A 27,785-nucleotide genomic window follows, 5' to 3' on the forward strand; every position below is an offset into this window, starting at 1 on the left:
TGCCAATCATATAAAAAGGTGCAAATAGTATGTGTGTGTTCTCTTTTTAATCAAGCAATAGTATTTATTGAACACATACTGTATGTGGAACACTATACTAAGCATTTGGGAGAGTACAATACAAGAGAGTTGGTAGACATGTTCCCTGTCCACAATGAGCTTACAGTCCAGAGGATGTAGAGGAGGTAGAGGATGAGAAGCAGCATGGCATAGTGGACAGAGCACGGACCTGGAAGTCAGGAGGTCATGGGTTCTAATATCGGCTCCGCCACTTGTCTGCTGTGTCACCTTGGGCAAGTCACTTCACTACTCTGTGCCTCAGTTATCTGTAAAATGAGGATTAAGACTGTGACCCCCATGTGGGACAGGGACTGTGTCCAACCCAATTTGCTTGTAGCCACCCCAGTGCTTTAGTACAGTGCCTGGCACATAGTAAGCGCTTAGCAAATAACCACAACTGTTATTAGTAGTAGTATTAGTGATTAAGGATACTCCTGTTAAATGACTTACCTTTATATCTAGGTCCATATTTTGGTATAAGAAATAGTTAAGGTATCGTTTAGTAGTGGATGCCTTTAGGACTTTGTATTTTATCTATAGTTGCTTTTGTACAGTTTTTATTTTGTTTGGTCTTTTTCAAGTATTGACTGTGGTTCCATGATTGCAGTTGGGTGGGGTGGTGGATTTTTATTATTATTACTATTTTTTTTAGGGAGAATATTTGTGTTTGTGGAGGTTATAGGAGGGTGGCTGTGCTGGAAGTGACTGCAGTGCCTTTTGATTATTCATGGACAGTAATAGAAGGCACTTAAAAAGAACAATGAAATTGCTTATTTCTGTGATGGGCCATCTGTTGAATTGTTTTGTGCAACAATTGCACAATAGTATCTATGTCATATCATTCTATTTTCAACAGCAGCTGATTATGTCTCCCTGGCTACTTGTCCTTATTTCTAAAGTTCCATGACCATTTAAAGTCACCTTTCTGGGGACCTTTGGCCAGGAAGGTAATAGAAATGTAAAACAGCCAGGGTTTTCCACCCCCCTTTTCCTTGTTTTATGTTGGTTCTAATTAATTAGGCCTCCGAAATGTTTAGGGCGGCTCTGCGGCGCCCACCTGTAGTTTTATAATAGAAGTTAACATGGAATCGTTCGCAATCTGGATAGAAATGACAGGCCTGCCATAAAGAGGCAGCCTATTTTAAAAGGCTGCCCTACACTCCTTCCCTCCCTCATTAATTACCCTCCCCTCTCTCCCTGACAATAATTAGAATCCTTCCCCAGGATTTCACATTCAGGCGTACAAAAATGAAACCATTAGCACATTTGTTAGCGTAGACTCGAGATCGAGATAAAACAAGTGTGTTGTTGTCCCCAGGTCACTGACATTGCTGATGCCATGATTCTGAAGCAGCTTTTTGAAAATCTGTTCAAAAATGGGGTCGTCGTTGTGGCAACATCCAACAGGCCACCGGAAGGTAAAGACAAAAACCGTGCTGATTTTACCCAATTAGGTTGAAACTAACCAGCTTTTAAAGATCAGTGATTTTGCACTTATTCAACTTCTGAGGATGGTAAATCCAGTAATGTTTACACCTTCCTGGGTACCTTTGGAAAATGTTCTTACTTAAGAGTTGCATTTGACCAGTTAAATCCCAATGGATCTGTTTCCTCTCCATTCGCACCTGTGGACGTTCTGCAAGCGCTAGTAAATATTGCACGTGAAGCCAAAGAATACAGGCCTTCTTTCTGGCTAGAAAAATGTGTCTAAGTGGAGCATAAAAAAAACCAGATCCAGCAAAAGGACAAAATTTCGAATTGTGTTGAGGGCCAGGTTTCAGGAGTGGCATCCATGGTTCCTTAAAGTGGTTGGCAGATCAGTTTTATCTTTTCAAAATAACTGTACAAAAATCGGTTGCACCAATGAAACGAGACTCTTTAAAAACTGGAACTCTCTGTGGTTAACATGGGGCCTGAGAAAAACCAGGAACAAGAGGAGGAGCTTGTTCCAGATCCTTTCCATTCCCCTTGCAGGTCTCCCTGAATACATCATCATTCCCAAGCCACAGGCCCCTTCAGCAGGAGCGGCAATGAAGGAAGGCCAAGGCGGCACCCGTCCGCAGAGGTGGGAAGGAGGCCGGAACCTTCTCCCACTCATCTATAATCCAGGAAGCTACCACAGGTTTTACATTTGCTTCTCCTCCCCATACCCTGCCCCTCTGGGGGATCTCGGGTTCATTGGTCTCACTCCCCAGGATATTGCAGTAGCGGCCATCTGCCTGCTGAGAGCACCCACCTCCCAGAAGCCAGAGACTGCCAAGGACGTCTCCTGAGTAACTGCTGCTGCCATTCCAAGGTTCAGGTCCATCGAAGCTTCTCGGAGCCTGAGCTTCCCTTTCCCACTTTCCCCTGCACCTACATGTGACTGTGAAATATGTCCACTGTGGACAAGGACCTGGGATCCTGAAAGACTGTATCAGACCTTGGACCCCAGGAAACTGGCAGTCCCCAGTGAGAACTAGATACTACTTTTCTCACTGTAGTTATCCAAAGCTTGACAATCCTAGTTGACAGAGTCTGCACCCACCCAGACTCCACACTTGGCAGCTAGATGAGAAGCCCAGCTTTTAGAACCAGTTTCCTCTCGGGCTGTCAGTGCTGCTGCTTGCTTGCCTAGACAGCATCAAAGAGACTTTTCCCCCTCACGCATCCACAGCATCAAAACTGGCACTCCACCGCTCTGGACACATGCAGGGAGCTAGCAGCTTTGGGTCCTGAGAGCCCACTTTGGGGCCACAAAAGAAGAATAAGACCTAAGCTACTTCCAACAAATTGGGGAAGAGAAAATCCAGGACAAGTTTACTGGACCCACAAGAGGGCAAAATGCTGAAGGTGACAGAGCAGAGATAAAACCATAGAGTCCAGTCAAATACATATGCACTGACTAAAGTGCTACAGTTGGAGTGACCAAAGTCAAGTAGGGCATTATATTCCACCTTCCGTGAGGGTTCCATGTTGCTCCCAGAACACTTCTGTTAGCTCCTTAACCCCACAGTGGCATGTGCCCCATCCCCATCCAGACCCTTCTCTTGTCTACTGTCCTACTTCCAGCTCCATTCTCCAAAAGGGAGAGGCCACTCTTGACCAGCCTGCACCTCCAGACCCTCTCCAGCCACTGCCGGCTCCCCATGGCTTGCTAAAACCGAGCTTAGAATAGAACTGAGGTGGCAAGAGCTCATGTCACCAAAATGGCTCCACTGAGAGAAGGTGTTCAAATAGAAAGAATGGGGATCTGGGAGTTGCTCCAGGAGTCGGATTTGCCTCCAGCTGCCTTCATTGACCCTAATTTCCAACAAGTCAACTTCAGTTTTTCTTCGGGAAAGGTTTCCTCTGAGAGGGCCCCTTCGAACATTGAATCTCTGCTGAGACTGAGACCCACATTCTCCGGACCAATCCCTGAATAGCCTGGTGCTTGCACCTGCTCCACAGGCTGGAGCCTGGACAAGAGAGTAAAACAAACCTTCCTCCTCTGCTCTCTAGGAGCTTTTCATGTTGAAACACGTGGCCCAGACATTGTCGGACAATAGATGACAAGTGTGCAACTCCATAGCTACCGATGAGAGTGGAGAGCAAGCTGTTAAAATGTTGCTTTGCTCTGCTGGTGGTGCAGAGTGGGATGTATGAGTAGCGTGTTAAGAGCATGTGGGTGAAGCTTAGGAAGTGCAAACTCGTCACTTCCAAACAAGAAAGGCTTACAAGCAAGAAAGGTGGGGATGGGAAGCAGCGAGGCCTCCTGGAAGATCATGGGCCTGGGAGTCAGAGGACCTGAGTCTAATCTTGGCTCTGCCTCTTGCTTGCTGTGTGACTTTGGGGAAGTCATTTAACTTCTAAACTTGCCTCAGTTTCCTCATCTGTAAATGGGGAGACAAAATCTGTTCTCCCCCTACATAGACTCTGAGTCCCATGTGGGGCAGGGACTGTGTCCAACCTGATTACCTTGTATCTACTGCAGCACTTAGTACAGTGCTTGGCTCACACCGCTTAACCAATACCGTTATTATTATGGAGGCTTTCAGGAGGAGACTTGTTAAAAGGGGAGTGAACCTTAACTCTGGTCCGTAAGTGACCGGGAGCCACTATAGCATTTCCATATAAAAACATAAGTAGAATGCACATGCAACTCTCTACTTAAAGAAAATTTCACTGTACTGGTAGTATGCTTTATCATTAAGCATTAAGAAAGTGCCTGAAGTGAGAAGGAAGTGTTCAAGCAGAGGGAGTTGATTAGAGAGCAGCATCCCAGATGGAAAGACTGTCATTAAGTCCAATTAATAAACAACTTATTAGTTAATAAAGTATGTCAAGACCAATTTTCTTCTCATTGAAAACACTCAGCAAAGTCCTAGGAGTAAGCTGGATACAGACTAGACTGCAGAATAAAGAATAAAGACGGAGTTAGATGCAGAACTAAAGGCAGCTGGTAATGGGAAAGAACAGCAGAAACTTCTTGGGCTGCAAGCAATTGAGGCAGGAGTTTGACTTGTCTGGGAAGCAAGTGGATAAAATTTAAAAGAGGATCTTCAGAAAATTGCAATACCCCATAAATACCATGGATTGCTTGATAAGTAGAGGAGGGGAAGGTTGTTTGAAAGTTCTATTGTGGGCATCATTGTTTAAGCACCCTAGTCCACCAGGACCTGGAAAGTAATTGTCTCCTGGTAATCCAGAGAAGCACATCTGTTTGTTTCCCAAAGTTCAGTTATTTTAGGTTTTGTCTGCCCAACAACACTAAGGAATTTGTTGGAGCTACCATTTTGGAATTCTAAAGGATTCTCTCATTAGAGATTGGAATTAGAGAAATGACATTCAGAAAAATCTACTGGTAATGGATGAACTGAATTAAATGAAGCCTTTGAAACATGAGCCAGGTGAAGCTAGTCCATTCCCTAAACAATTGAAGGGAAAACAACAATGGATAAGTGTGTAAGTAATAGGGTATGTTAGATTTGTAGAAAAGTGCTATGGAAGGTTGCGAGGGTACCAGTATTTAGTTGGATATTAATATTTGATATTATTGGAGAAACCAAATTAGCAGGATGTTTCAATATAAGGGCCAAAAACTGTCCTAATGCTGAAACATCAGAAATTAGAGCTCTGGCCATCCAGACCTGGGTTTATGACAGGGAAAGTGTGCACTCAAGCCTAGAAGCAGGCTACTGTATTCATACTCTGCCCCTCCTCCCCTCCCCATACCTCTCCTCCCTCCCTCTGCTCTTCCCCCTTCTCCTCCCCACAGCACTTGTGCATATTTGTATATATTATTTATTACTCTATTTTATTAATGATGTATATCTATGATTCTGTTTATCTTGATGGTATTGATGCCTGACTACTTGTTTTGTTGACTGTCCCCCCAGTTTAGACTGTGAGCCCGTTGTTGGGCAGGGATTGTCTCTGTTGCTAAACTGTACATTCCAAGCACTTAGTACAGTGCTGTGCACATAGTGAGGGCTCAATAAATATGATTGAATGAATGAATGAATACTTGCATAAAAAAGTACATCCTTTTTGTATAGAATAATTTTAAAGGAAAATGTTTGACCCATTTCCCCTTGCACTGCAACTCTGGGATGGTAAATGAGGCAGGCTCCGGAAGGCAGTGGGATCTGCTAGCCCTAAGTAGTCTTGCACAGAGGTTGGGAGTCCTTGCGGGGAAGGTGGGAAGGCAAGTTATCAATGTGGTTGTGTCCCAATAGGTTTTAATAATTGGGTTGTTGATGTCCACATCATGTCCAGAAGAAGGTTCATATGTATTGGACTCACTTAGCTGCCCTTCTATTGCCTTTTGTTTCCTCACCTAACACTCCCAGGATTGCCTGCGTGTTATGTTTGTCTTTTATTTCTTGGCTTCAGTCTCCTTCCTGCTGCCCTTATTTCCGCCTGGTTATTTAATTGAGAAGCAGTTCATTATTTGGTTAATTTTAGCATTAAGACCTTGTTGTATGTCATGCACTGGGCTAATTGTTGTGGTAAGTTGAGGTTTTTGCTGTGCCCAGAGTCTTATCAATTCCTGTGTAAATTCATTCAATTGTATTTAAAGTAAACTAAATAACACAGTGTACATGATTTTATTAAACTATAAAACCTGTGAAATCTGTGTACTGCAAGTAACTGAAACAGGTAAGTTAGCAAAACAGTTTGACATCAAGAGAAACAGCATAGCCTAGTAGAAAAAGCACAGGCCTGAGAGTGTGAGGACCTGCCTCTGCTGCTTGTGTGCTGTGTGACCTTGGGCAAGCCACGTAACTTTTCTGTACCTCAGTTACCTCATCTGTAAAATGGGGATCGAGACCGTGAGCCCCATGTGGGACGTGGATTATGTCCAGCCTGATTAGCTTGTATCTACCCAGCGCTGAGTGCTTGGCAGATACTAAGCGCTTAACAAATGCCATAATTATTATTATTATTACTACACTGGCTGGCACATAGTAAGCACTTAACAAATACCATTAAAAACAGCAACAGCAGCAAAAATATATGTTTGAATTTGAATATTTTTATTTGCGGTCAGATTTCATCCTAAGGACAAATCAACTCTGCTAAGCCTTGAAGTTGTTTGGCTTTTATTTAATATGTGAGAACAGAGGCATCTATTATCATGCCACCTGCAACCATTTCTTTTTCAAACCAAACAGAAATAAGAAGCCCTGACCCCTTTGCTTTGGGCTTTTTGGCTCCTATCAGGAAAGGTATAGTGATACTGCATATCCATGAGAGTTTCCAAGGCATTTATGTCGATCTTTGAAATTACTTTCAAAATCCTCTCCGCACATATTCTTTCATTGCTAAGTATTATTATGGTTATTCACTGTGAAGAGTTTAGAGGTCCTTACACCATTCTCGACAAAATGAATGTCCTGAAATTCGAACCCTCCATCTCCTTTGACCGAGTGCTCATTTAACTCTGTTTAGAGATCTTAAAATTTTCCTTTGTAAGAAGTTCATGATGTTTTTCAGTAGTACTTTATTTAGTAAATAGCAGAAAAGGGCTGGCATGATTCATCTAGAAAGCCTCCAAGCCCACAATGCTTTTTAGCTTTTAAGAAGGGTCTAAAAAAGTAATCTTAAAATTTCATGGTAGCTAAATAATTAGCATAATACTTGAATTGTTAAAAAAAACTCTTCAGTTTAATGAATTTGACCTTTTCTTTAAGTATCTTAGAATAGCTAAGAGCTTTCAAACTAAATTAATGTGGTTTATTTCATAAAGACCAAGGATTAAAATGCAGAATTTGATTGCTTACTAAAGCCACTGGCAAAGTTATCTTTTTTTCTAAGTGAACATCTAACAGGAGAAATAGTTGTAGTAGCAATAGTAATAATAATAACAACTGTGGTATTTGTTCAGTGCTTGCTTACTGTGGGCCAAGCCCTGTAGTGAGTGCTAGGGTAGATACCAGATAATCAAGTCCTATATGGGGCTCACAGTCTAAGTAGGAGGGAGAATGGGTATTGAATCCCCTTTTTGCAGATGAGGAAACTGAAACACAGAGAGTTAAGTGACTTGCCCAAGATCACACAACAGGTATGTGGTGGAGCCAAGATTTGAACTCAGGTCCTCTGACTCCCAGGTCCGGGCTCTTTCCACTAATCCATGGGTATTGTGGAACCTTTACCTGCTTGAGTCTTGCCTCATCTCCTAATCCAAAGTATAGCTGGAATCGGGCTGCTTCATGTCCTTGTGGAAGGTAGCCGCATGAAACAGGCCATTTTTTAAAGCCTTGCCATCACATTTCCTGGTGATGGGAGTTAATTTTAGGCTTAGAGTGGAATCTGCAAGGACTGTACTAAAAATCAGCTGCTATGCCCCAGATTGTATTTCAGTCTTCTGAATGCTGTTTAGCCGGTCCATGCCATTTAGGATTTTTGTTTCTCTTGAATGGCTGCCCACAGGGTGAAAATTCCCCTTCTGGACCGAAGCCAGTGAGAACCTGGCCAGTCAATTAATCGATCAATTATTGCTTGTTTGATTCCAGGCTTGGTTTGACCAGTAGATGCCCAGCAGTGCCCTCTGCAGCCATGCCTAACTCCCTGTTTGTGACCCAGTCTGGAGCAATGGTGGGTTTCAGAAACCCCTTTGCTGGTGCCACAGTAATATCTGTCCAAGCTTCTGCTGCACCATATCAGCTCCTGCCCCACCATATCAGCTCCTGCTCCAAGCTCCTGACATGGCAGAAACCTCTGTTCATTGCAGGACTGGCAAAAGAAGCACTCGGGTTCAGATTCCTGCAAGCTCAGTAGCCTTCCCAAGCCTAGCACCACCATTCTTGATGGATTATCCCTAAATAAAAATAAATGAAATATAAAGATAAAAGATGTAGGGAAATTGCAACTCCTAGTATTTAAGCAAGGAGTGCATGTAAATCTTGTCCCTGTAATGACATTATGTTGAATTTTTTTCTAAAGAGAATAAGTTTGCATTTAATGCCCATATTAGACTTCCAAAGTAAATCTACATAAACTTGTAGAATGCCTCTATGCAATCCATGCCACACAGGAAGCAATGCTAGATGTGATATTTTCGTTAAATGGAACAATAAATGAAATTGGACAATTCATTTCACTCTGCTGCCTGGATCATCAGTCAAAAAAAAAACACCGTTGGGGCCATGTTTCTCCACTCCTCAAGAACTTCCAGTGGTTGTCCATCCACCACCCCATCCAAACAGAAACTCCTTACCACTAGCTTCAAAACACTGACTCAGCTTGGCCTCTCCTGTCTTAACTCACTGATTTCCTAGTACAACAGCCCCATTCCCTGTAACTACCTTCACTCTAACACCAGCCAACTTGCTGTACCTTAGGTTTGTCTATCTCGCTGCCAAGCCCCTGCCCACATTCTGCCTCTGTCCTGGAACTTGCTACTGCTCCATTTGTACCAGACCACCACTCTCCCCACCTTCAAAGCCTTATTAAGGTCACATCTCCAAGAGGCCTTCCCCAATTAAGCTCCTTTTTCCCCAGTTCCCTCTCCCTTTTGTGTCAACTGTGCATCTGGATCTGTGACCTTTGGCAACTTGGTATTCACCCCACCCTCAGCCTCACAGCACTCACACATTTGATATCTACCCGACCCCCAAATCCACAGCACTTATGTACATATCTGTAAATATTTATTACAAATTACTTATTCATATTAATGTTTACCTCCCCATCTAGACTGTAGGCTCATTATGGACAGGGAACATGTCTGCTAATTTCTCTAGTATTGTACTCTCCCAAGCACTTAAAACAGTGCACATAGAAAGCACTCAATAAGTACCATTGATTGATCCACAATTTATTTTAATGCTTGTCTCCCCCACTAGACTATAAGCTCCTTGTGGGCAGAGAACATGTCTACCGACCCTTTTATTGTACACTCCCAAGTGCTTAGTGCAGTGCTCAATAAACACGATTGATTGCTTGAACAGTCCTTACATTTACAGAAATGTTTTCATCTCATGTCCGTCATAAGAGAAACCCTGATTCTTTGAGATTCATATATCTCCCACCCATCCGTTGCTTTGAATGGCAGCCTGCTCCTTTCCTGAAACACTGCTTTTCCTGGGAGAGCTCTTTCTCGGGAGAATATTCTTAGATGCAAAACTGACATCCCATCTCCATTTTTTTGTTGTGTCCTGAAGAATGGTTTCTTCTTTTCTGAGGTGGAATAAATGTACATTTAGGATATCTGACCATTTCCTGCTACATCATGATTTTGGGCGGTCTGCTGCAAAGTGAGGTGGAATTTCTCTAATAGGAAGCCCCTGGTGACCCTCATAGAAAGGCTGCTTAATCAGTCCTACAGATGCATGTTTTTCCTTCAAGTATCACTCTACTTTTACTGAAAAAACAAGGGAATATCAGCGTGTTTCCCAATACATTCATGCACATTGGAATATGTGCAAAATGCTTCTGTCTACTTTCGTGTGCTGATTTGGGATTGGTTTTAATATGTACCGTGTCTGCTAAATTCATCATGACTTCTTATTACAGATTTAAATCTAATTTGATTGAATGCCTTTCGATAGGATTTCTTGGACTGTTTTTTTTTTCTTATTAAGAATGTAATGAATTACGTGCACCCTCAGAATAGAAATCAATTTCAGCTCCCTTTTCTTTTCTTTGGTTCCTTTATCCCTCATTCAGCAGAGAGCTTTATTTGCTGGGCTAAAAGACAAGCTAGCATTATCGTTGAGGCTAAGTAGCAAAGCTAATACCAATTTTCTCTTTCAGATCTCTATAAAAACGGGCTTCAGAGGGCTAACTTTGTGCCGTTCATCGCTGTGCTGAAGGTAAGGGAAGTCACTCGCTGACTGCGCTACTGTTTCTGTGTCATGTCGATAACAAGGGGCTTTGGCAGGCTGCTTTGATCTTGCTTGGAAGAAGATGATTTCACTTTGTGAGAGGGTTTAAACAAGTGGAGCTAGAGGTAGAAATGAACTCTTCAGCTGGAAACAAGAACATGTGTGTTTGTGAAAAAGGACCAGAATACGGTAGCCAGCAGTATTTGAATGGAGTCAAATAAAGCCCTACAATTCTCTTTTTTCATAATGTTCTGCTATATCTAAAACTTTTTAATTAGCATGTAGTAGTTGTTATAAAGTTAAATTGTTATGGAAGAATTCTAACTTGTTAATGCATGTTGAATTAAAAGATAATAGTCTTATTCCACAAGACCACTGTAAAAGAAATGTGTTTGGCCTCTTGTTTAGGGAATATTGATGACTACTTTTTTTTTTGTTTGTCTGCTATATGCGTATGCTATGGTTCGAAGTTCTGGGGCTAAAAGGTTTTTCCTCCCATCTTTTAAATTTTCATTTAGTTAAGTTGTCAGGCAACATTTACACCTCCCTACTTTTTTAAGTAGAGCAAGTTTTAATTTGGTCACAAAGAGGATCGTTTTTAGCATAGGTTTATCTTTCTTGGGATGGATGATGTATCATTTTTTCCATTGGTCTAAGCGTTTTAGAAAATTCTTGTCTCTGCAGAGAATGGGCAAGATCTGGTAACTGGACACTTTCTGTAGGGAGAGTTTTTTAGTTTCTCTTAAATTGCATTTTGATTGCTCAGAAGATGCCAATATTAGTTTTCCAGCTAAACTAGGAGAGCCTAAACATCTATTTTCGGTACTCACACTACCAGATTTGTTTTAATTTCTCTGAGGCCTCAGTGGAAATGGTGGGGGTGGAGTGGTAGGTATTTTCCCAAAGAGGTTGATGGCAGTATGAGTGTGGCTAGAGCACAGACTTGGGAGTCAGAGGACTTGAGTTCTAATTCTGGCTCTGCCACTTGTCTGCTCTGTGACCTTGTGCAAGTCACTAAATTTTTCTGAGCTTCTGTTACCTCAACTGTAAAATGGGGATTAATACTGTGAGCCCCATGTGGTACTTGGACTGTGTCCAACCTGATTAGGTCGTATCTACCTCAGCGCTTAGTACAGTGCCTGGCATATAAAAAGTGCTTAAGAAATGCCATTAAAAAAAAGCCTGCAGTCACTTGAGCGCTTTATGTTCTCGGCTACTTTTCCTTTTAGCAGAAGATGGATTTGCAAAGGTTTTATCCAAAGTAGAAATACAAAGCAACCCAATATGCAGATTAAAAAATATATTCAGGGAAAGGACACAAAAAGCCTGACTTAGAAGGCATTAAAGTGTACAAAATACAAAAAGAGACAGAAGGATCCCAGAATGCAGAGCATCCAATTGGAGTGAGAGATTCGGCAGCTTTTCATGGGGTACTGGGGAGTCAGAATTTGTTTCTCCAGCACATAATTATCAAATATGGCCCATTTCTTATTGTGACATAAAGAATCCATTTCAGCCATTTTTCCATTATCCACGGTCAGAAGGGCCAGGGATAACATGGACAAATAGAATCCACAGACCCAAATTTTATTTTGAGCAAATAGTTTAACTTCCTTTCGTTAGTACTACTCACAAGTAGCAAACTGGACTCATTTGAATATAACATTTTTCCCATTAATGAATAGTGAAATAGCCAGAAGACAAAAAGCTCTAGGGGAAAGCAGAGGCAATGGGTGGGAATAACCTGGCAACTAAATAAGCATCCCCTATAATGATCAAAAGTTAGTAGTGACTTTCCCAAGAGGTCAGAAGGTGAAAGATGTGAGCCGCTCTGCCTTTCCTCTAGGTTTCTGTTCTGACTCAGGTCTAGGGAAGCCTCCTAGCCTGGTCTCACGGTCCCAATTCAGCTTAAGACATCTTGGCTAGGATGGCGAGTCAAGCAGCCAATGTTCAGCACACTAATTCCCCCCTAGCCCAACTATGTTTCTCTTCTCACAATCCCCAGCCTTTCTGACCAGCCCAGCTGCTCCCAGGTTCTCAACTCAGAGCCAGCTGTAATGGGTTGACTATTTGTCTTGGTGTCAGCTCAGAGAGGTGCTCTGTGGGAGCACCCCCACTGCAGGCCTGGGAGACGCAAAGTTTTCGGGCGGTAGAGGTGGAGAGACAGCAAACAAGCTTGGGGAGACCCAAGGTATACAGGGTAGAGACTGCAAGCAGGTTTGGAGAGACCCAAGGTCTACAAGGTGGAGACTGCAAGCAAGTGTGGGAGTGTGGGGAGACCCAAGGTCTACGGGGTGGAGACTGCAAGCAGGTCTGGGGAGACCTGAGGTCTACAGCAGGGAGACAGGGAGTTTCCAAAGTCTTGGGGTGTGTGGGAATAGCACATGCATCAGGCTCTGTGGTAACTGTCCCCAACCCAAATTTTGCCCAATGATTTCAAAGTAATAAATGATTTCAAAGTAATAATGATGATGATAGTAATTATTGTTGTATTTGTAAAGTGCTTACCAGGTGCCAGGCACTGTACTAAGCGCATAAATTATTTTACAGATACTGGAAGCAGAAGGAAGAACAAGGATATAACAGGAAGTTGTACAGATAAGTCAGGATGAAATAGCCAAACAACTTATTGAATATGCAAACAAAATTATGTGTTTATACACAAGTGCTCAGGGTAGGGCTAAAATACATAGGTGGTAAGGGTGGTTTGGAGTTGCTGCAGTATGTGATGCTTAAGCACAGTTGTGAGCGGTTGGGACTGAGAGTCCCAAGTAAACACACAGAGACCTCCAAGGATTCTGATCCTTTCCAATTGGGTGACCACCCCCTTGGAACTGCTCAGGTCCTCCCCCTATCTGAGAAATGCCTGCCTAGACTATATCTTCATTCCATTGGCTTGACTGTATCTTGAGACAGAATCAAATTTCAGACTTTTACATCTTCACTGGATTTGAGAGCCCATGCAAATGGAGAATAAAGGGGCCACTGCTAGGTTCTTTGTTTTGGAGGGGGTGTTAGGAAAAATACCATCAAAAAAGGCAGCATTAGAATTCTCTTAGTCACATTGGTTTCTTTGAGACTAAATTTAGGGAATTGGGACATTTGAATAGTTTTTCCCAAGTGGAATAGTTTTTCCTAAGTTAAAAACCACCGCTTCTCCAGGAGAGAAAAAGTGGAAATAAAGACCTGCTCGTAGGGAAATGCCTTCCCTCATAAAGCAGGATTTAAAACAATCAGCGTGTATCACCAAAGTGGTATATGTGATTGTTACACTAATCGCCTTGGCCGCTGCTGCTTTACAAATTTTACCCTTGAAGAATATGTATGTGCTGTACTCTGGACATTTAAGGCCCTACTGCCCTGACTTACATTGCCACTGAAATAGGAGAGCCCAAAGGGAATTGAACCTTCTTTCCTTGATACCCTTCTATTACAGAATGAGAATCATCAGCATCAGAAACATTCAGGAACTGCTCACATCAAGTATAGCATAGGTCAGACAAAGTTGGTTACACACGGCCCCTCCCCTTAAGGTGCTTCCAATCCAAATTTAGAACAGGTGACATGTCTGTGAACAAACCTATACAACCCCTCAGACTTGCATCCACCGGCCAACAGTGAACCAGTTCGCACATTAAATTGATCACTTCTATTTCCATATAAGCTTTTGGGCAAATAGGCTTCATGGCTACATATCAGAATGGGTTGGTTAGTGGGGCTTCATGGAGAGGAGGGATTTCAAGGGCTCTTCATGTGATGGGAGAGAGGAGTCTCAGAGTACTGAGAGGATGGGTTCAGGTAGAGTTATCAAGTGCTTCAGGTTCTGTAGAAACATATCCCTCTCAGGGTGAGCATTTGCCCTAGGAATGGTGATGTTATGCAAGTGTCTTTGAAAATTCAGAAGTGCTTTTAATGTAATTTTGCTTTGTATGTATGGCAGCACAGAATCTGCTTGTAGAACAAACATTAAATTGGATTTCCATATATAGGAGGGAACCAAGAAGTGCTTTCTGACAAGAGAGAATTCTTTCTAAACACTGCCAATTTCAACTGGGCTGTCGAGGTCAGTGTACACAGGATTTATTGCATGTAAAGTACACTCAGTTCTGTGCTATAATTTTGGCGAGAACATCATCAGGGGAGTCGGGGATGTTCTTCTGGCCACATGAGCCTGTCTGGGTACGGAACATTGCGGTGTTGGAAGAGACAGTTGTACACGGGCGCGAGGTGTGGCATTGGAATAGGTGAGTACCACAGCATGAGTTTACCTTACCATGGGGTCGGCAGTCACTCAGTCAACCAATCAATTGTATTTATTGAGCACTTACTCTGTGCCGAGCACCCTACTAAGTACTTAAACTCAAGAACCCCACTCTTGGATTGTAGGGTTGCCGGGTATATAAGACATGATCCCTGTCATTGAGGGATGGCAGTCTAACAGGGGAGATGTTAGGCAACAGTTGAGTATTCCTAAATCGAATAAGAAAAAAATGTAAATAATTGGCACAAATGAATCAATAAAAAGGCCTAAATAAGTCTATAGGTGCAGATAAATAGCATGTAGTGTTGGCAGGCTTTTGGAAGTTAAATTAGCCAGAATGTACTGGTTGTATGCTCACCCAATCTGAGGAGGAACTCCTAACTGACCCTCCCTCCTTATGACTCTCAACTCCCTGGCCACTGACCAACTGGTCAAGCCTTTCCCTTTGAAGCAGACAGGCCTAGGGGAGAGAGCATAGACCTGGTAGTCAAAAGGTCCTGGTTTCTACTCTCAGGTCTGCTACGTGTCCTCTCTGTGACCTTGAGCAAGTCAAGTCTGTGCCTTAGTTACTTCATCTGTAAAATGGGGATTAAGATTGTGAGCCCCTTGAGGGACAGGGACTGTGTCCAACCCTATTTGCTTGTATCCACCCCAGCGCTTAGTACAGTGCCTGGCACATTAATTCATTCATTGTATTTATTGAGTGCTTACTGGGTGCCAAGCACTGTCCAAAGTGCTTGGGAGAGTACAACAAAAAACAGACACATTCCCTGCCCACAACAAGCTCAGAGGTCTGAAGGCACATAGTGCCTAACAAATAGCACAGTTATTATTATTAATGATTACTTCTGTGGGCTTGGAGTACCCTTCCACTGTAACTCTGCTCCCCTCCCCACTCTTTTAAAGCCCTGATGAGAAGCCATTCCCTGATTAACCCCCTCACTTTCTAGTAACAGTAGTAACAGCCGGGACACCCCATTAGCCACCTCAGCATTTGTGTTTGTCTTTTAAGTTAACTGATTTTTTAAAATTTATTCAAACTTATCATTCCAATCTGTCCTCTCTCAAACTATTTTGTATCTCTCTGTTAGATTGTCAACTCCTGAAAGGCAGGCGGGGCTCACCATCCTTTGCCTCTTTCATATCTTCCTTATATGCCATATCTTCCTTATGCCTGTGCACAAAGCAGGCACCCGGTAAATGTAGTCGATAATGCCACTGCTTTTGATACTGATACTGCTTGTTTCTGCAGCCTGTAAAATGTGCTGCTTGTGTTTGTACCAAGTCATATGGGTTGAAGTAGCTTTGAGCCATCACATTTGTGCAGATGAGTATTTAGCTGTTTTTGAGCCATTCAGCATTGGTCCATAGGAAGCTTTGAAGGTGACTGATTCTAGTCAAACTTTGCAGTAAAAAATAAAAACCTTTCACACTAATCTCATTTTTTATGGAGGTAACTTGTTAACCTTGACCAGTATGGCTTTACACAGAGGAAAATCCAAAACTATTTTCTCCCCCTGTAGTCTTAGACTCCTTTGTAATAATGAGCAGGATGCTGTTTGAAATATTTGGTTCAGCATTTCTCCCCAAAATGGGCTTTCTCTTAAGTTTGCTGTTTGTTTCTTTTGTAGCCAGGACCAAAGAATCTCTATAAGGATTTTGAAAAATGCATTTGTTTCTTGGTAGTGATCTGAAATTATGGTTATAAAACTAGATGCCATTGTAGCTGATGTTGTTAAACTGTGCTCTTTCTTCTGGCTCTGTGAGTTGGATGAGAAATAGTTGGGGGAAAAAGACATGCTAGCACTTGTGACTGGAAGTGAGATTTCAGTCAAGCCAATTTTATTTGTCCCCTTTGTGGCATAAATCCCCAGTTCTCTGTCTCCCTGTTAATCATTTTTTGAATTTAAAAACCAAAAATCAGCCTTGGCTTCATGTTGGCTGCCTTTTTCTGCTCAACAGTTCCTTGTTTCTGGAATGACTTTATTTCTTCCCATCGTCCTTTTGTGTCCTCAATTTCTGCTTGTCGAAAACACTTCTCCCCCTTTTATTCTCATGGGTTTTTTTCCCCCTCCAAAGGAGCCCCCTCTGCTTGAAAGTGGCAAGTTGAGAATGATCCCCCTGGAGAGCCCTGGGTCAGCCCCAAGGGAGAGCTGCTGCGGCCCCTCAGCGACAGGGGCTGAATGCCCCCCCTTTGTCCAGCCACCTGCATTGGGATCCATTGGCTGGATGTTAAGCTGATAATTTGCTATTTTCCCCCTCCCAGATTTTCATTTCACTGGCGAAATTGATTTGTCAGCTCGATCATTACGATGCTCCGATAGCCCCGAAGCTTTCAGTAGAGCAAATAATCACCGCCAGCGTTCGAGGTCAGTGTCAGCCTCCCTGGCCTGCACTGGCCACCTGAGTGGAAATAGCTGGAATTAATCCTCGGCCAGTATGGTGTCTTTTCTGTCCGTTGTCTTTTGCTCTTAAAGAGAAGCAAAAGATAAAGCTTTAGCAGGTAGCCAGGCAAACTCTAGAGAAGTTAAAAGCCTTTTTTTCAAGTTGGGGCAGCAATCATTTATTTTTTGGTAAGCTTGTAGTATATAACACAGAGTAATTGTTTGGCTTGATAAACAGCTCTGCGTTGCTTTTCTACTTCTAAAGTTATAAATGCTATTGTTAAATTTGGTGAATGAGTTAATGGCATATTTAAAAGCGCCCTTGATTGTTGTCTGCATATTTGTTGTAAATACCTCAAAAATATTATTGGCTATAGTATATAAAACTTCATTTGAATGGCTTTGTTAGCTAATGAATCTTTGCACTTAATAGACACCTACATGCAGACAGTGTAGAGAAGCATATGATGAATATGGAATCAAAAATGCCTTTGGCATGTATTATAGTAGACTTCCCAAGTATTTTCTGGGAAGCAGAATGTATGGGAAAATAGATGTGCATCTTTTAACACACAAATCTTGGGTATGTGGGCTATTTCTGATTGTTTAATTAATCTTCCCATTGTGAATTGAGAAAAATAAATCAACTTTTAGCCAAAGAACACTTCTCCCAAGGAAATGTATAACATAGAATAAAAATCCCTTATATTCTGTTTAAATGCAGTTAGATTACTAACAAGTAAAATGCCTACTATACGAGTCTTAAGATCTTTTTGTGTTTTAATTCCTTCAGTTTAGTTCCAAGCAAGTATGTTACAGGATAAAAAGGTCTAATGAAAATATATTGTAGATATGTAATGGTCAGTTCTTTGAGCAGTGGGCTAAATGAGTTGAATTACACGTGTCAGTTTTCTTTTCTTGTGATGTAATGTGAAATAAGGTCCTCTCTTCCCCCTCCCCAAAAGCCCAAGCCAATTAATAAAGCCTTTAAGCTCTTTGTCACGGGCCACCGTGAAGGTCTGCAGAGAAGAACTTTAATCCAATAAACATTTCATTTAGATCATGAAAAGAAATCAGGAGGAGAAGCAGCTATAAGAGAGGGTGTTAGCAGTGATTCTAGCCATGAAGAGGACTGAAGAATTTGCCAAATTAACCAAGAGGTCTTCATATTTAACGCATAAATGTGTCAAAACTAATAGCATAATTATTGCATTTGCTTGAACTCTGTATTGTGAAAATTCCGAGAAGCCACAACTGTTTTCTTCAAAGACTTTACTGTTGAGCTGGACGGACAGGGCAAGGGGAGGTTGTGAGAAAACCAGACAGCAAATAACACTGGCCGAAGTTGGTCAGAAAAGGAATAGATAATTAGGCGTAATTAGCGTGTATGAATTGTTGTCTCTCTGCCCTTAGCTTGAATAAATTTGGAAGAAAAAACCCTAGTGGTGAAAATGCTTTGATGTTGGAAGAGTCATTGTGGCCTGGCGGCATAAAGGCAGCGTTTTATACTTCTTCCATAATGGTTGGGCTACAGCCCTAGTGAATGGACCCACCCCCCACTCTGCTTTAGCTTTACAGCAGGGACTTTGGGGGTCTCTTGAAACCGAATGCATCAGAAGTTTTCAGTTGTTGGTAATGAGGGAGTGGACCTCATCAGAGCGAAGAGTAAGCCATCTCTAGCCTTTGTTTAGATCTTAATCACATTTTTTTTAATTCTGGGAAATCTATTTTCTTAAATCAACACTTTTTTCAACCTCATCCCCCACCACCTCTCCTTTGTCTGACCCCCCCCTCACCCCACCCCCCCCCCCCGGCCTGCAAGTCTTCCCTCAAGCAAAGAGTAATGCTTAGGAAAGGAAGAGAAATAGAACATTTAAACCTTAAATTGTGTCGGGTGTTCCAGATCAGTAAATTCGTACATTTGAAGACAATATGAAAATAAATGTGACCAGGCAAGTTCATTTTGCCTCCCATCTTTTTTCATTTGGGGGAGGGCCTCTGCCAGGAACTGGGATATTTAAAAATATAAACAAAATTAATTGGAAAAAGTTAAATGAGAGTGTGTCCTGGCTGAGTTTTACACTATTTTCTCTTTCCAGATGGTACTGAGCCCGATCAAAGTGCCACACAATGGCTTCCTAGCTTGGATTCTAGTGGTCTCGTTTGAGAGAGCAGATGGGACAGGGAATCGAGAGGCCAGTGAAGTGCCCAGAACTGGCCACTTATTCTTTACCCTCCCTTGAAAGAGGAAAGCTCTTCTTGGGGAAGAATCACATTTTGCCTTTTATATCTGAAAGATCTGGAACAATGCCAGCTGAAATACAAACTATTTCCAGTTATTGACTTGGGAACATATGCCGCCGTTCAAAATTGATATTGCTTACTGTAATTTACATTTCTGAAAACACAGGCTGAAATTAGCCATTTCAGGATTGTAAAATGCATGATATACTCTAGTGGCAGTGCCCCAATCAGTTTAAATTCAGTAATCTCTAACATTGTTTCTTTTTTCCCCTTTTTTTAAGTACATACAGTGATCCTCAGCATCAGAATTATATATCGGAATGGGTTCCAATATTGTAGTTCTAATGAATGGCTTGAAAAAGTTTTTCTTGGGTTTAGAAATGATATTGAAAATTCTTTCTTTCAAGTGCTTAAGGATTAGGATTTTCTCTGACTGGTTAACATTCTATTTTTAATAATTTTGATACTGCATTTGTCATAAGTGAAGCATTTTTAAATGAGCAATAAGTGAATCTATTTGGCTAAGTGTTGCATTGCTCCCAAGTGGTTTTTGTTTCTGTGTTTTTCTCTTTATTTTTAGTAGAACAGGTATGCTACCTCTGTTCAAACCACAGGACCTGGAAATGTTTTTGGTTAGTTAACTAGTTTTTCCCACTCCACAGTCAGGTAGAATAAAGTAGCCTTTTGTACTTGAAGTTGATTTGAACTCAGAGAGGTAACACCTGAGCATCACACAAGATGGAATAATTAAGGCTGATTGTGTTTTTCAGGTATAGGTCACAGGAAATTCATTGGGGTAAAGTATGTACAAAGCTAAGAAATATGCAGATTTTCTGTTGTAGGATTGTGTAAAAATTATTTACAGTTAATACTTGCAGAAAGGTTAGAAAGGTTGATGAAGTGATATTTAGTTTTGCTTTACTATTCACTGCATGTCAGAATGTAATTATGACTGATTCATGAAACTGTCTTAGAAAGGAACCGTCTTTATTAAAATGCTGATCAAGATAAGAGCTGACAGTAATAAAGAATAGAACATTTTAGTCTTGTTGCTTTTGAATGATTGCTAATTACCCTAGAGGTCATGTATAGTGCCTGGTAGGATTCATTGACATTATTTCTTTGAAGTCTGCTGTTTCAACAACATCTGAGCAGGAAGACACAAACTGAGTGCAGACAGAACAATAGTTGGTCCAAGTTTTTCCAGATGAAAAATGTCCAAGAATTCTTCTTTTGTTATATATAGTAGGTGCAATTTTACTCACCTACATTGAAATGCAGTAAAAAATTATTTGGTGCAAATTATCTTTTATAGTCACCTGTTGACAATTAGTTGTTAATATTTATATTGCCCATTTTATCTGGACTAGTTAAATATTGAGTGAGTTTAGAGAAACAGGTATTTGGTACATGCATGTCTTGAAGCGGGGATGGGACCTGCCTCTTTTCAGGAGATCCAGAAACCAGGCCACTACTATATGTGGGGTGATGTGTGCTTAGGAACAAGCCATGCCCCTTCCCCATTCCTCCTGACATTACACCTCCCTCTCTCTGCCCTCCCGCCACCCCCCGCCCTTCAATCCCTGGCATATTCAGTTTAGTTAAAATTCCTAAGCAGAGCGTTTTTCTAGGAGGATGCAATGACTGACAGGCATTCCTTAATTCTCGTTTCGCTAATCCTGATACTTGGTCATCTGCCCACAATTCATTTAGGGAGTTTACCCTACTACTCGATTGGGAATGAAGTCACTCCTGCAGTTTGATTTGCCAACTAATGGTCTAATGCAATGCAGCTAGCATTCTTTAATAACTAAGGGTGTGTGTGTGGTGTGGGGAGAGGGAGGGGAATGATAGTGGAGAATTATAATATAAACATTAGAAAATTGCAGTTACGTCTAAAATCCTCACACTGCGTCTCCTCTGGGGAAAGGACTTGCCCTTAGGTCTCTGTTTTACAGATGGTGATGGGCTTTGTAGGTCGCTGCTGTTTTGGTCAAGTTAACTCTACATCCAGCATTGTTGTAGTCACAGGGCACCCAGTACTGACCCTTTGGGAAGCCTCCCATCCTTCTCTCAGAAAACCCAGGGCTGTCCATCCATTTGATTGACAGTTGGGTTTTGGAATTTCTCATCTCCCTACTTGTTACCATCCGGGGACCTCTGGCTGGCTCCCAAAATGCAGCTAGGTGCAGTGGGCATGGAGGGAGGAGCCTGGGGCCCCTGGAAGGTGGGCCAGCACCTGCCTATTGGACAAACCCCTGCACAGCCAAGAACAAGCACAAGACATCATCCCCTACGGTCGGACCTGAACTGAGTGGATTTCAACCCAACTCAATGGCATAGCATCAAAAATGCAACTCAAACCCCTGCCGATTCTGTGGAGCCTTTCCAAGCTGCCATTGGGGTTGTCCCTGCGAGCAAATGTGGCCATTGCCCCTGTCTTTCCCTCTGAACCTTTGGCAGTTATTTCCTGCATGTCCTCCTCTGGGGAGTGCTCCAGGGCACAGGGTGGGAAGACTCCTGAGTGACTGACAGCTTGAAAGACTGCAGCAGAGGCTCTCAGCAGACAGCTGTGTGTGAGAGAGCTTGTTTGAGGAGCAGGAACACATCTTCCAGGTTTGCTGCTTGTTTGTTCTTTACCTCAGCAGCCAGTGCATGACAACAGATTGAACCTGGGAAGGGAAATGACCTCACAAGGTGCCATTCATGTGACTTGCACAGCTAGATGGTTATCACCAATTATTCCTGTCGACATTGCTTCCTCCCATCTGTCCTGCTGCTAGTCTCAAGTTTGCTCAAGTTGCATGGTCTAGTGGAAAGAATGTGGGACTGCCAGTTAGGACACTCCAATTTTTAATGAGAAGCTTATTTTGGGCGGGGAATGTGTTTACCAACTCAGCTGTACTGTACTCTCCCAAGCGCTGAGTGCAGTCCTCTGCTCACAGGAAGGGCATAACTGGCTGACCTGTGGCAGAACTGCCTGGGATCTGCTGTCCATCTCCAGCTATGGGGATTGGTGATCTGAGTTGGGAATTACTGCTAGATTTCCATCTGTCTTCTAGGATATGGGAAATACATTGGTGCCTCTGCAGACATCAGAATTCCAGATTTTGTCAAACAGACTTATTTTTGCGGAATTTCACCTCTATATTTTATAATTTCAGTAGATGTGTTAACATATTCCCCCTCCTCCAGGAAGCCTTCCTTGTTAACCCACTAACCTGCATTTGGATTAACCCAAGAGTCACCCCTAGTATTTGTGTATTTCATGCTTGTCAATCAGTAGTATTTATTGAGCGCTTACTCTGTACCAAGCACTGTACTAAGCACTTGAGAGTAAGATGCAACAGAGTCGACAGATACGTTCCCTGTCCACAAGGAACTCTCAGCCTAGAAGGGGAGACAGACAAAGTAAATTACAGATGTGTACATAAGTGCTGTGAGGCTGAGGATGGGGTGATTATCAAATGCTTAAAGGGTACAGATCCAGGTGCATACGTGATGCAGAAGGGAGGGGGAGTAGAGGGGTGAGGGCTTTGTTGGGGAAGGTCTCTTGGAGGAGATGGGATTTTAGGAGGGTTTTGAAAATGGAGAGAGTGGTGGTGTGTGTGTGTGTATATATATATATTCCTCCATCTTTATACATATACATATGGGAGGGAGAGATGTGAGCAAGGTTTTGTGTCGAGATAGACAAAATTGAGGTACAGTGAGTAGGTTGGTGAGTGGACAGGGTTGTAGTAGGAAATCATTGAGGTAAGATAGGAAGGGGTGAGCTGATTGAGTTCTTTGAAGACTACTGTAAAGAATTTCTGTTTGATGCAAAGGTGGATGGGCAACCATTGGAGATATATAGCTCTTGAGGAATGGGGAGCATTTATATGTATATTCAATTATTCATTCAGCTATTGCATCCTGACATATTTGTTCTACTTCCTTAGATGGAAACACCTGGAGGGTAGACAACATGTGTATTGCTTCTTTTAGCCCATTGCTTTTGCACTCATTAGGCACCATTGATTGCTTGATCGGATCTTGTTACCTCTCCTTGTTCATACTTCCAGTTATACTTAGGACTTTGCCACGTCAGTTGTCAGAGGTGACTGAAATGATGTTTGGGGGTGGTGAGGGCTGAGGAAGATTCTTGACTCCAGATCCTACTTCCTCAAGGCTCACCCTTTGTGCATGATACGGTGTATACTGACCCAAGATCCCCTTGAGATGACACGCTATATGGTGGCAGCAGAGAAGCAGAAGAACTGTACATTGTGCAGAGAAACAGCATGGCGTAGTGGGTAGAACATGGGCCTGGGAGTCAGAAGGTCGTGGATTCTAATCCTGCCACTGCCACTTGTCTGCTGTGTGACCTTGGACAAGCGCTGGGGTAGATACAAGCTAATCAGGTTGGACAAAGCCCATGTCCCATATGGGGCTCACAGTGTTCATCCCCACTTTACAGATGAGGTAACTGAGCCACAGAGAAGTGAAGTGACTTACCCAAGGTTACACATCAGACAGATGGTGGGGCCAGGATTAGGTCCCAGGTCCTCTGACTCCCAGGTCTGTGGTCTTTACACTAGACCACACTGCTTCTCTGTTGTATTCTTCCAAGGGCTTAGTACAGTGCTTTGCCCTGGGGTGCTTGATTCAATTGATTGGTGGATTGATTGATCATCACACTGCTGTTTTTGAAGAATGGGGTGTAGTTGATCATTAGGGGACTTAAATTGGGATGTGAAACCCTGCTTGCTGGGTGACAGGAGGATGGGATCGATGATTTCTTTCTAGATTGAAGCTTCAGCTCTCTTTAAAAAATATTCATGAAGAAGGAAAATAGTTTTAAACCGTAAAATGTGCTTTTTAATGTGTTAGATATCTAATGGTTTTTGAGGTATGAAAATTTTTCACACCAGGCTTTGGTTCACCTGTCGAGCCACTTGCTTCTTGACCACTAGGTTGGCTGACTTAGGCTTTAAAGTTTCAGTCTTCCCTTACCAAGTCAGATTTTGCTCCTGTCTCTGCTTCAGAGGAGTGCGTTATCTCCCTCTCTTTAAGCTTCCTAATTGCATTTTCAGATTGGCTAATTTTATTTGTCCTTTGTATACATAAATACATAAACCTGTTCCAAATCAATTCCCTTGGGTGGCTGATTAATTTTATGCATTTGAATCGGATGCCATAGAAGGTCACAGGTCTTGCCAATATCTCCAGGGTTTAGAGAATTGATAAGGCACAAAGCCCTATACTCCCGATGTTGGGGGTCAAGCTGACTTTCACCCCTAAGCAGTAGAGAGCCCCCAGCCAGCCAGGGGTACATAAGTCACAGTATGTATCGGGCCTGGCGACCAAGTACTGGCCATCCCAACCTCCAGTTTATAGTTCTTTCACTGCTGATTAGCCATTCGTTGGTGTGATGAGTGAATGTGAGCAGGCAATAATTTTCTAGGGTTTAATCACTCCTGTGATGGAGAACTTAGTTACCCAGAGAAAGAAAGGAAAACTCATGAAGCTTCTCTGGACCATATTTTTGATGAAATCTGAAGATTATTGGAAAGCATTTTTATACTACCTTCTATAAATGTAATTATGGTAAATGGAAATTTTCTAGGTTTTAGAAATGCTCACCCAGCTCTGCTAGAACATGTGTTTCCATCATTGATGTGGCTAGGGCATCTTGAGAGAATTAGGGAATGTTCTTTCCCCAACCGGAGTCTGTTCTGGTAGAATCCGAGCCGCACATGGGTGCAGAATGAAACGGTGGGACGCAGGTGGTGTTGGTCAAAATGAGATGCTGTTAGGCTTCCCAGCCTGTGCCTTCTTCACAGGACTTTTGGGGTTTTGCAATTTTACAGTAGTGAACACAGTGTAATGAGTGGCAAGGATGTAAAGCATGCAGCTAACGGTGGATATCATATTATAAAGATTTGTATTGAAAAATGCCCATCATCTATTCCCAAACCCATTAATTCCCATGGAATCAATGGTTACTATAACATTATTTTCCCCATAACCTGAGTTTTGGCAATATCACAGCACCCTCATGGTAGAAGAACACACCCTCATGATAGAAGAACTACCTAGATCAAGACATGGGACAAATCAGATCGTGTCCTGCAGTGCATTCATTCATTCATTCAATTGTATTTATTGAGCGCTTACTGTGTGCAGAGCACTGTACTAAGCATTTGGAAACTTCTTCCTCCACAACTGGCTGGGGGCAGCCGTAAAATTTATACTAAATTTTATAAATTCAATAATGGCAAATAGTAAACTTACTAGGTTCCCAAAATGTACACCCAGTTCCATTAGGGTACATGTTTTAATCACCCAGCTTGTATAGAGCCACGAAAGTGGGGTTTGGGACTGGGGGGAGAGGTAGAGGAACGGGACCTTCTCAAGACCTCTGCCATAGTGAAGAGGCCCTTAGATGAAGTTGTGTGAGAGTTCCTGACCTTGGCTATCTGACGCTCAGTGCCTCCATTTGTCCCACTGGGCCTTTGGAAGGATCTGCCTAATCCAAGTGTGGAGGCAGAGCTGCTCAGCAATGCCATTTGTGGGTGGCGTGCTACACCTCGATCCCTGTGCAATTTCGGGTGTAGACTACCAATCAATCATCAGTTGTATTTATTGAGCACTTACTATGTGCAGAACACTGTTCTAAGCACATCGGAGAGCACAGTACAACAGAATTAGCAGAAATGTTCCCTGCCCATGATGAGCTTAAAGTCTAGAGGACTAGGTTGACTAGGTATTAGAAACTGTCAGTGACTCTCCCCTGAGCTGCCTTAGTTTGCCTAAGTCCCTCTGGAGAACTGTAAAATTAGAGGTCACCAAAGGATCCCAACAGGGGCCACAATGCAGCCATTCTGTTCCAAGTGCAGAGTACTGGACCCATCTTTCCAATCTGGCATTGAATTCACTCTAAGTTCCAGGCACTGCTGTTTCTGGTTTGTATGTTTTCATAAAAAGCACAGCCCCCTGAGGTTACTTGATCAGGAAAGGCCAAATTCTGTGAATCTCACAAAATAAATACAAGGAAGAATGATAGGTAGGTCAGTCTATCTGGCACTGAAAATTAACTCAAGGATTTTCAATTTTTGTTTCTGGAGGAGTACTGCAGGGCTGTACAACTGGATTCTGGAATCGATTACAGAAAGAGGATCCTTCCCGCAGCAGGAAAGCTGTACTACCTGTAAGTGGCTCTTTTCTCCTTTCACATTCCGTCATTTATCCAAAGAAAATAAGTAAGATCTGCAAATTCAGTGAGTACAATACTCCAACTTTCCTTTTCCATGGACTCTGTCCATTTTGAATAGCAAACTGCCCAGATATTTGCTTTAGACCATTTTTTCAGCCCCTGCCTACCATTTAAAGTGCGTGCTTGAATCGTGCCTAATTAGGTTTTGGGGGGGGGCGGGGTGTTTCGCCAAACTGAAGTGACAGATGGCTAGAAAGTAATGAATATCCTCTCGTAAAAGATCGTGGTAATAAGAATATCCTTATTGAATTAAACTAATTAATTATTTGTCAAAAATCTCTGACAAGGGTTTATTTACTGTTGGATGTTCCCATGTGCCATTTCAAAAAAAAAAAAAAAGACTGTTGTTTTATTTTGACAGATGATCTGTTTGTATTTACTGCTTTTAATTTACTTCTGCATTCATTCTCCTTCTGAAGAGAAATAACTGTTATAGAACGTATTCATGAGTGCAACTGGGTAGAAAATGCCAGATAGATGTACTCTCATTCTTACGAGGGAACAACTTGTGATCATGGACGTCTCATCAGCCATTCATTCATCTGTGTTAACTGAGTGCCTACCCTACAGAGCACTCTACTAGACACGGGGGAGCATACAGAAAGAGTAAGTGTATGATGGCCCCTACCCTCAGAATGCTTACAAAGTAATGGCAGATACAATTTGTAAATGGACAGTGGGAAAAGGAGGAAAAACATACAACTGGTAACAACAAAAAGTGAGAAAAATGGAATAAACTACTATATACATGAGTGTTCAAGGCGACTGATGGGATGACATGACTAGGCAAGGTGGGATTAGTTGAGGAAAGCTTCCTGGAGAAGGTGGCTTTCCAGGAAGGCTTTGAAGGTGGGGTACATAGTAGACTAGCAGATTGGAAGAAGGAGGGAGTCTGAAGCCGGGGGAAGAGAGTGAGCACAGGACCAAAGTTAGGAAAGTTGAGTGAAGTACAGTTAGAAGGTTAGCCAGTGGGCGGAGAGGGGGACCAAAGAGTGTGGAGGTGGGAGAGGGAGAAAAGGTAAGAAGGAGACATCTAGTGGAGAGTCTTGAATCTAATGGGCAGTAAGTAGTTTCTGTTTGAGATGGGGAGAAATTGATAGCAGAATTGTAATTTTAGAAGGGATCCATACAACTGTGTACAGAATAGCCTGGAGAGGAAAGAGGCAGGGAGTCTAATGAGAAGAGACTGATGCAGTGATCCAGGTGGGAAGTGACAAGAGTGAGAACCAAGGTGGTGGTTATGAGGATCAGAGAAAGAGGCAGATCCAGAAATATCATGGCATAAGGAT

The 27,785-nt window shown here is 42.4% G+C and overlaps 1 protein-coding gene across 2 annotated transcripts in view; it reads left to right on the plus strand.

Annotated features, from left to right (window-relative positions):
• The window catches only part of AFG1L (AFG1 like ATPase), a 67,276-nt gene that overhangs the window by 23,390 nt on the left and 16,101 nt on the right, over positions 1-27,785 (plus strand). For both annotated transcript variants that reach the window (XM_007668840.3, XM_007668841.3), the window contains 3 exons: positions 1,379-1,478; positions 10,279-10,337; positions 26,348-26,430. In XM_007668840.3, the coding sequence (XP_007667030.1) occupies positions 1,379-1,478; positions 10,279-10,337; positions 26,348-26,430 (242 nt within the window). The remainder of the gene's footprint in view (positions 1-1,378; positions 1,479-10,278; positions 10,338-26,347; positions 26,431-27,785) is intronic.

Source organism: Ornithorhynchus anatinus, chromosome 19 (assembly GCF_004115215.2).
Source record: "Ornithorhynchus anatinus isolate Pmale09 chromosome 19, mOrnAna1.pri.v4, whole genome shotgun sequence".
Taxonomy (NCBI): domain Eukaryota; kingdom Metazoa; phylum Chordata; class Mammalia; order Monotremata; family Ornithorhynchidae; genus Ornithorhynchus; species Ornithorhynchus anatinus.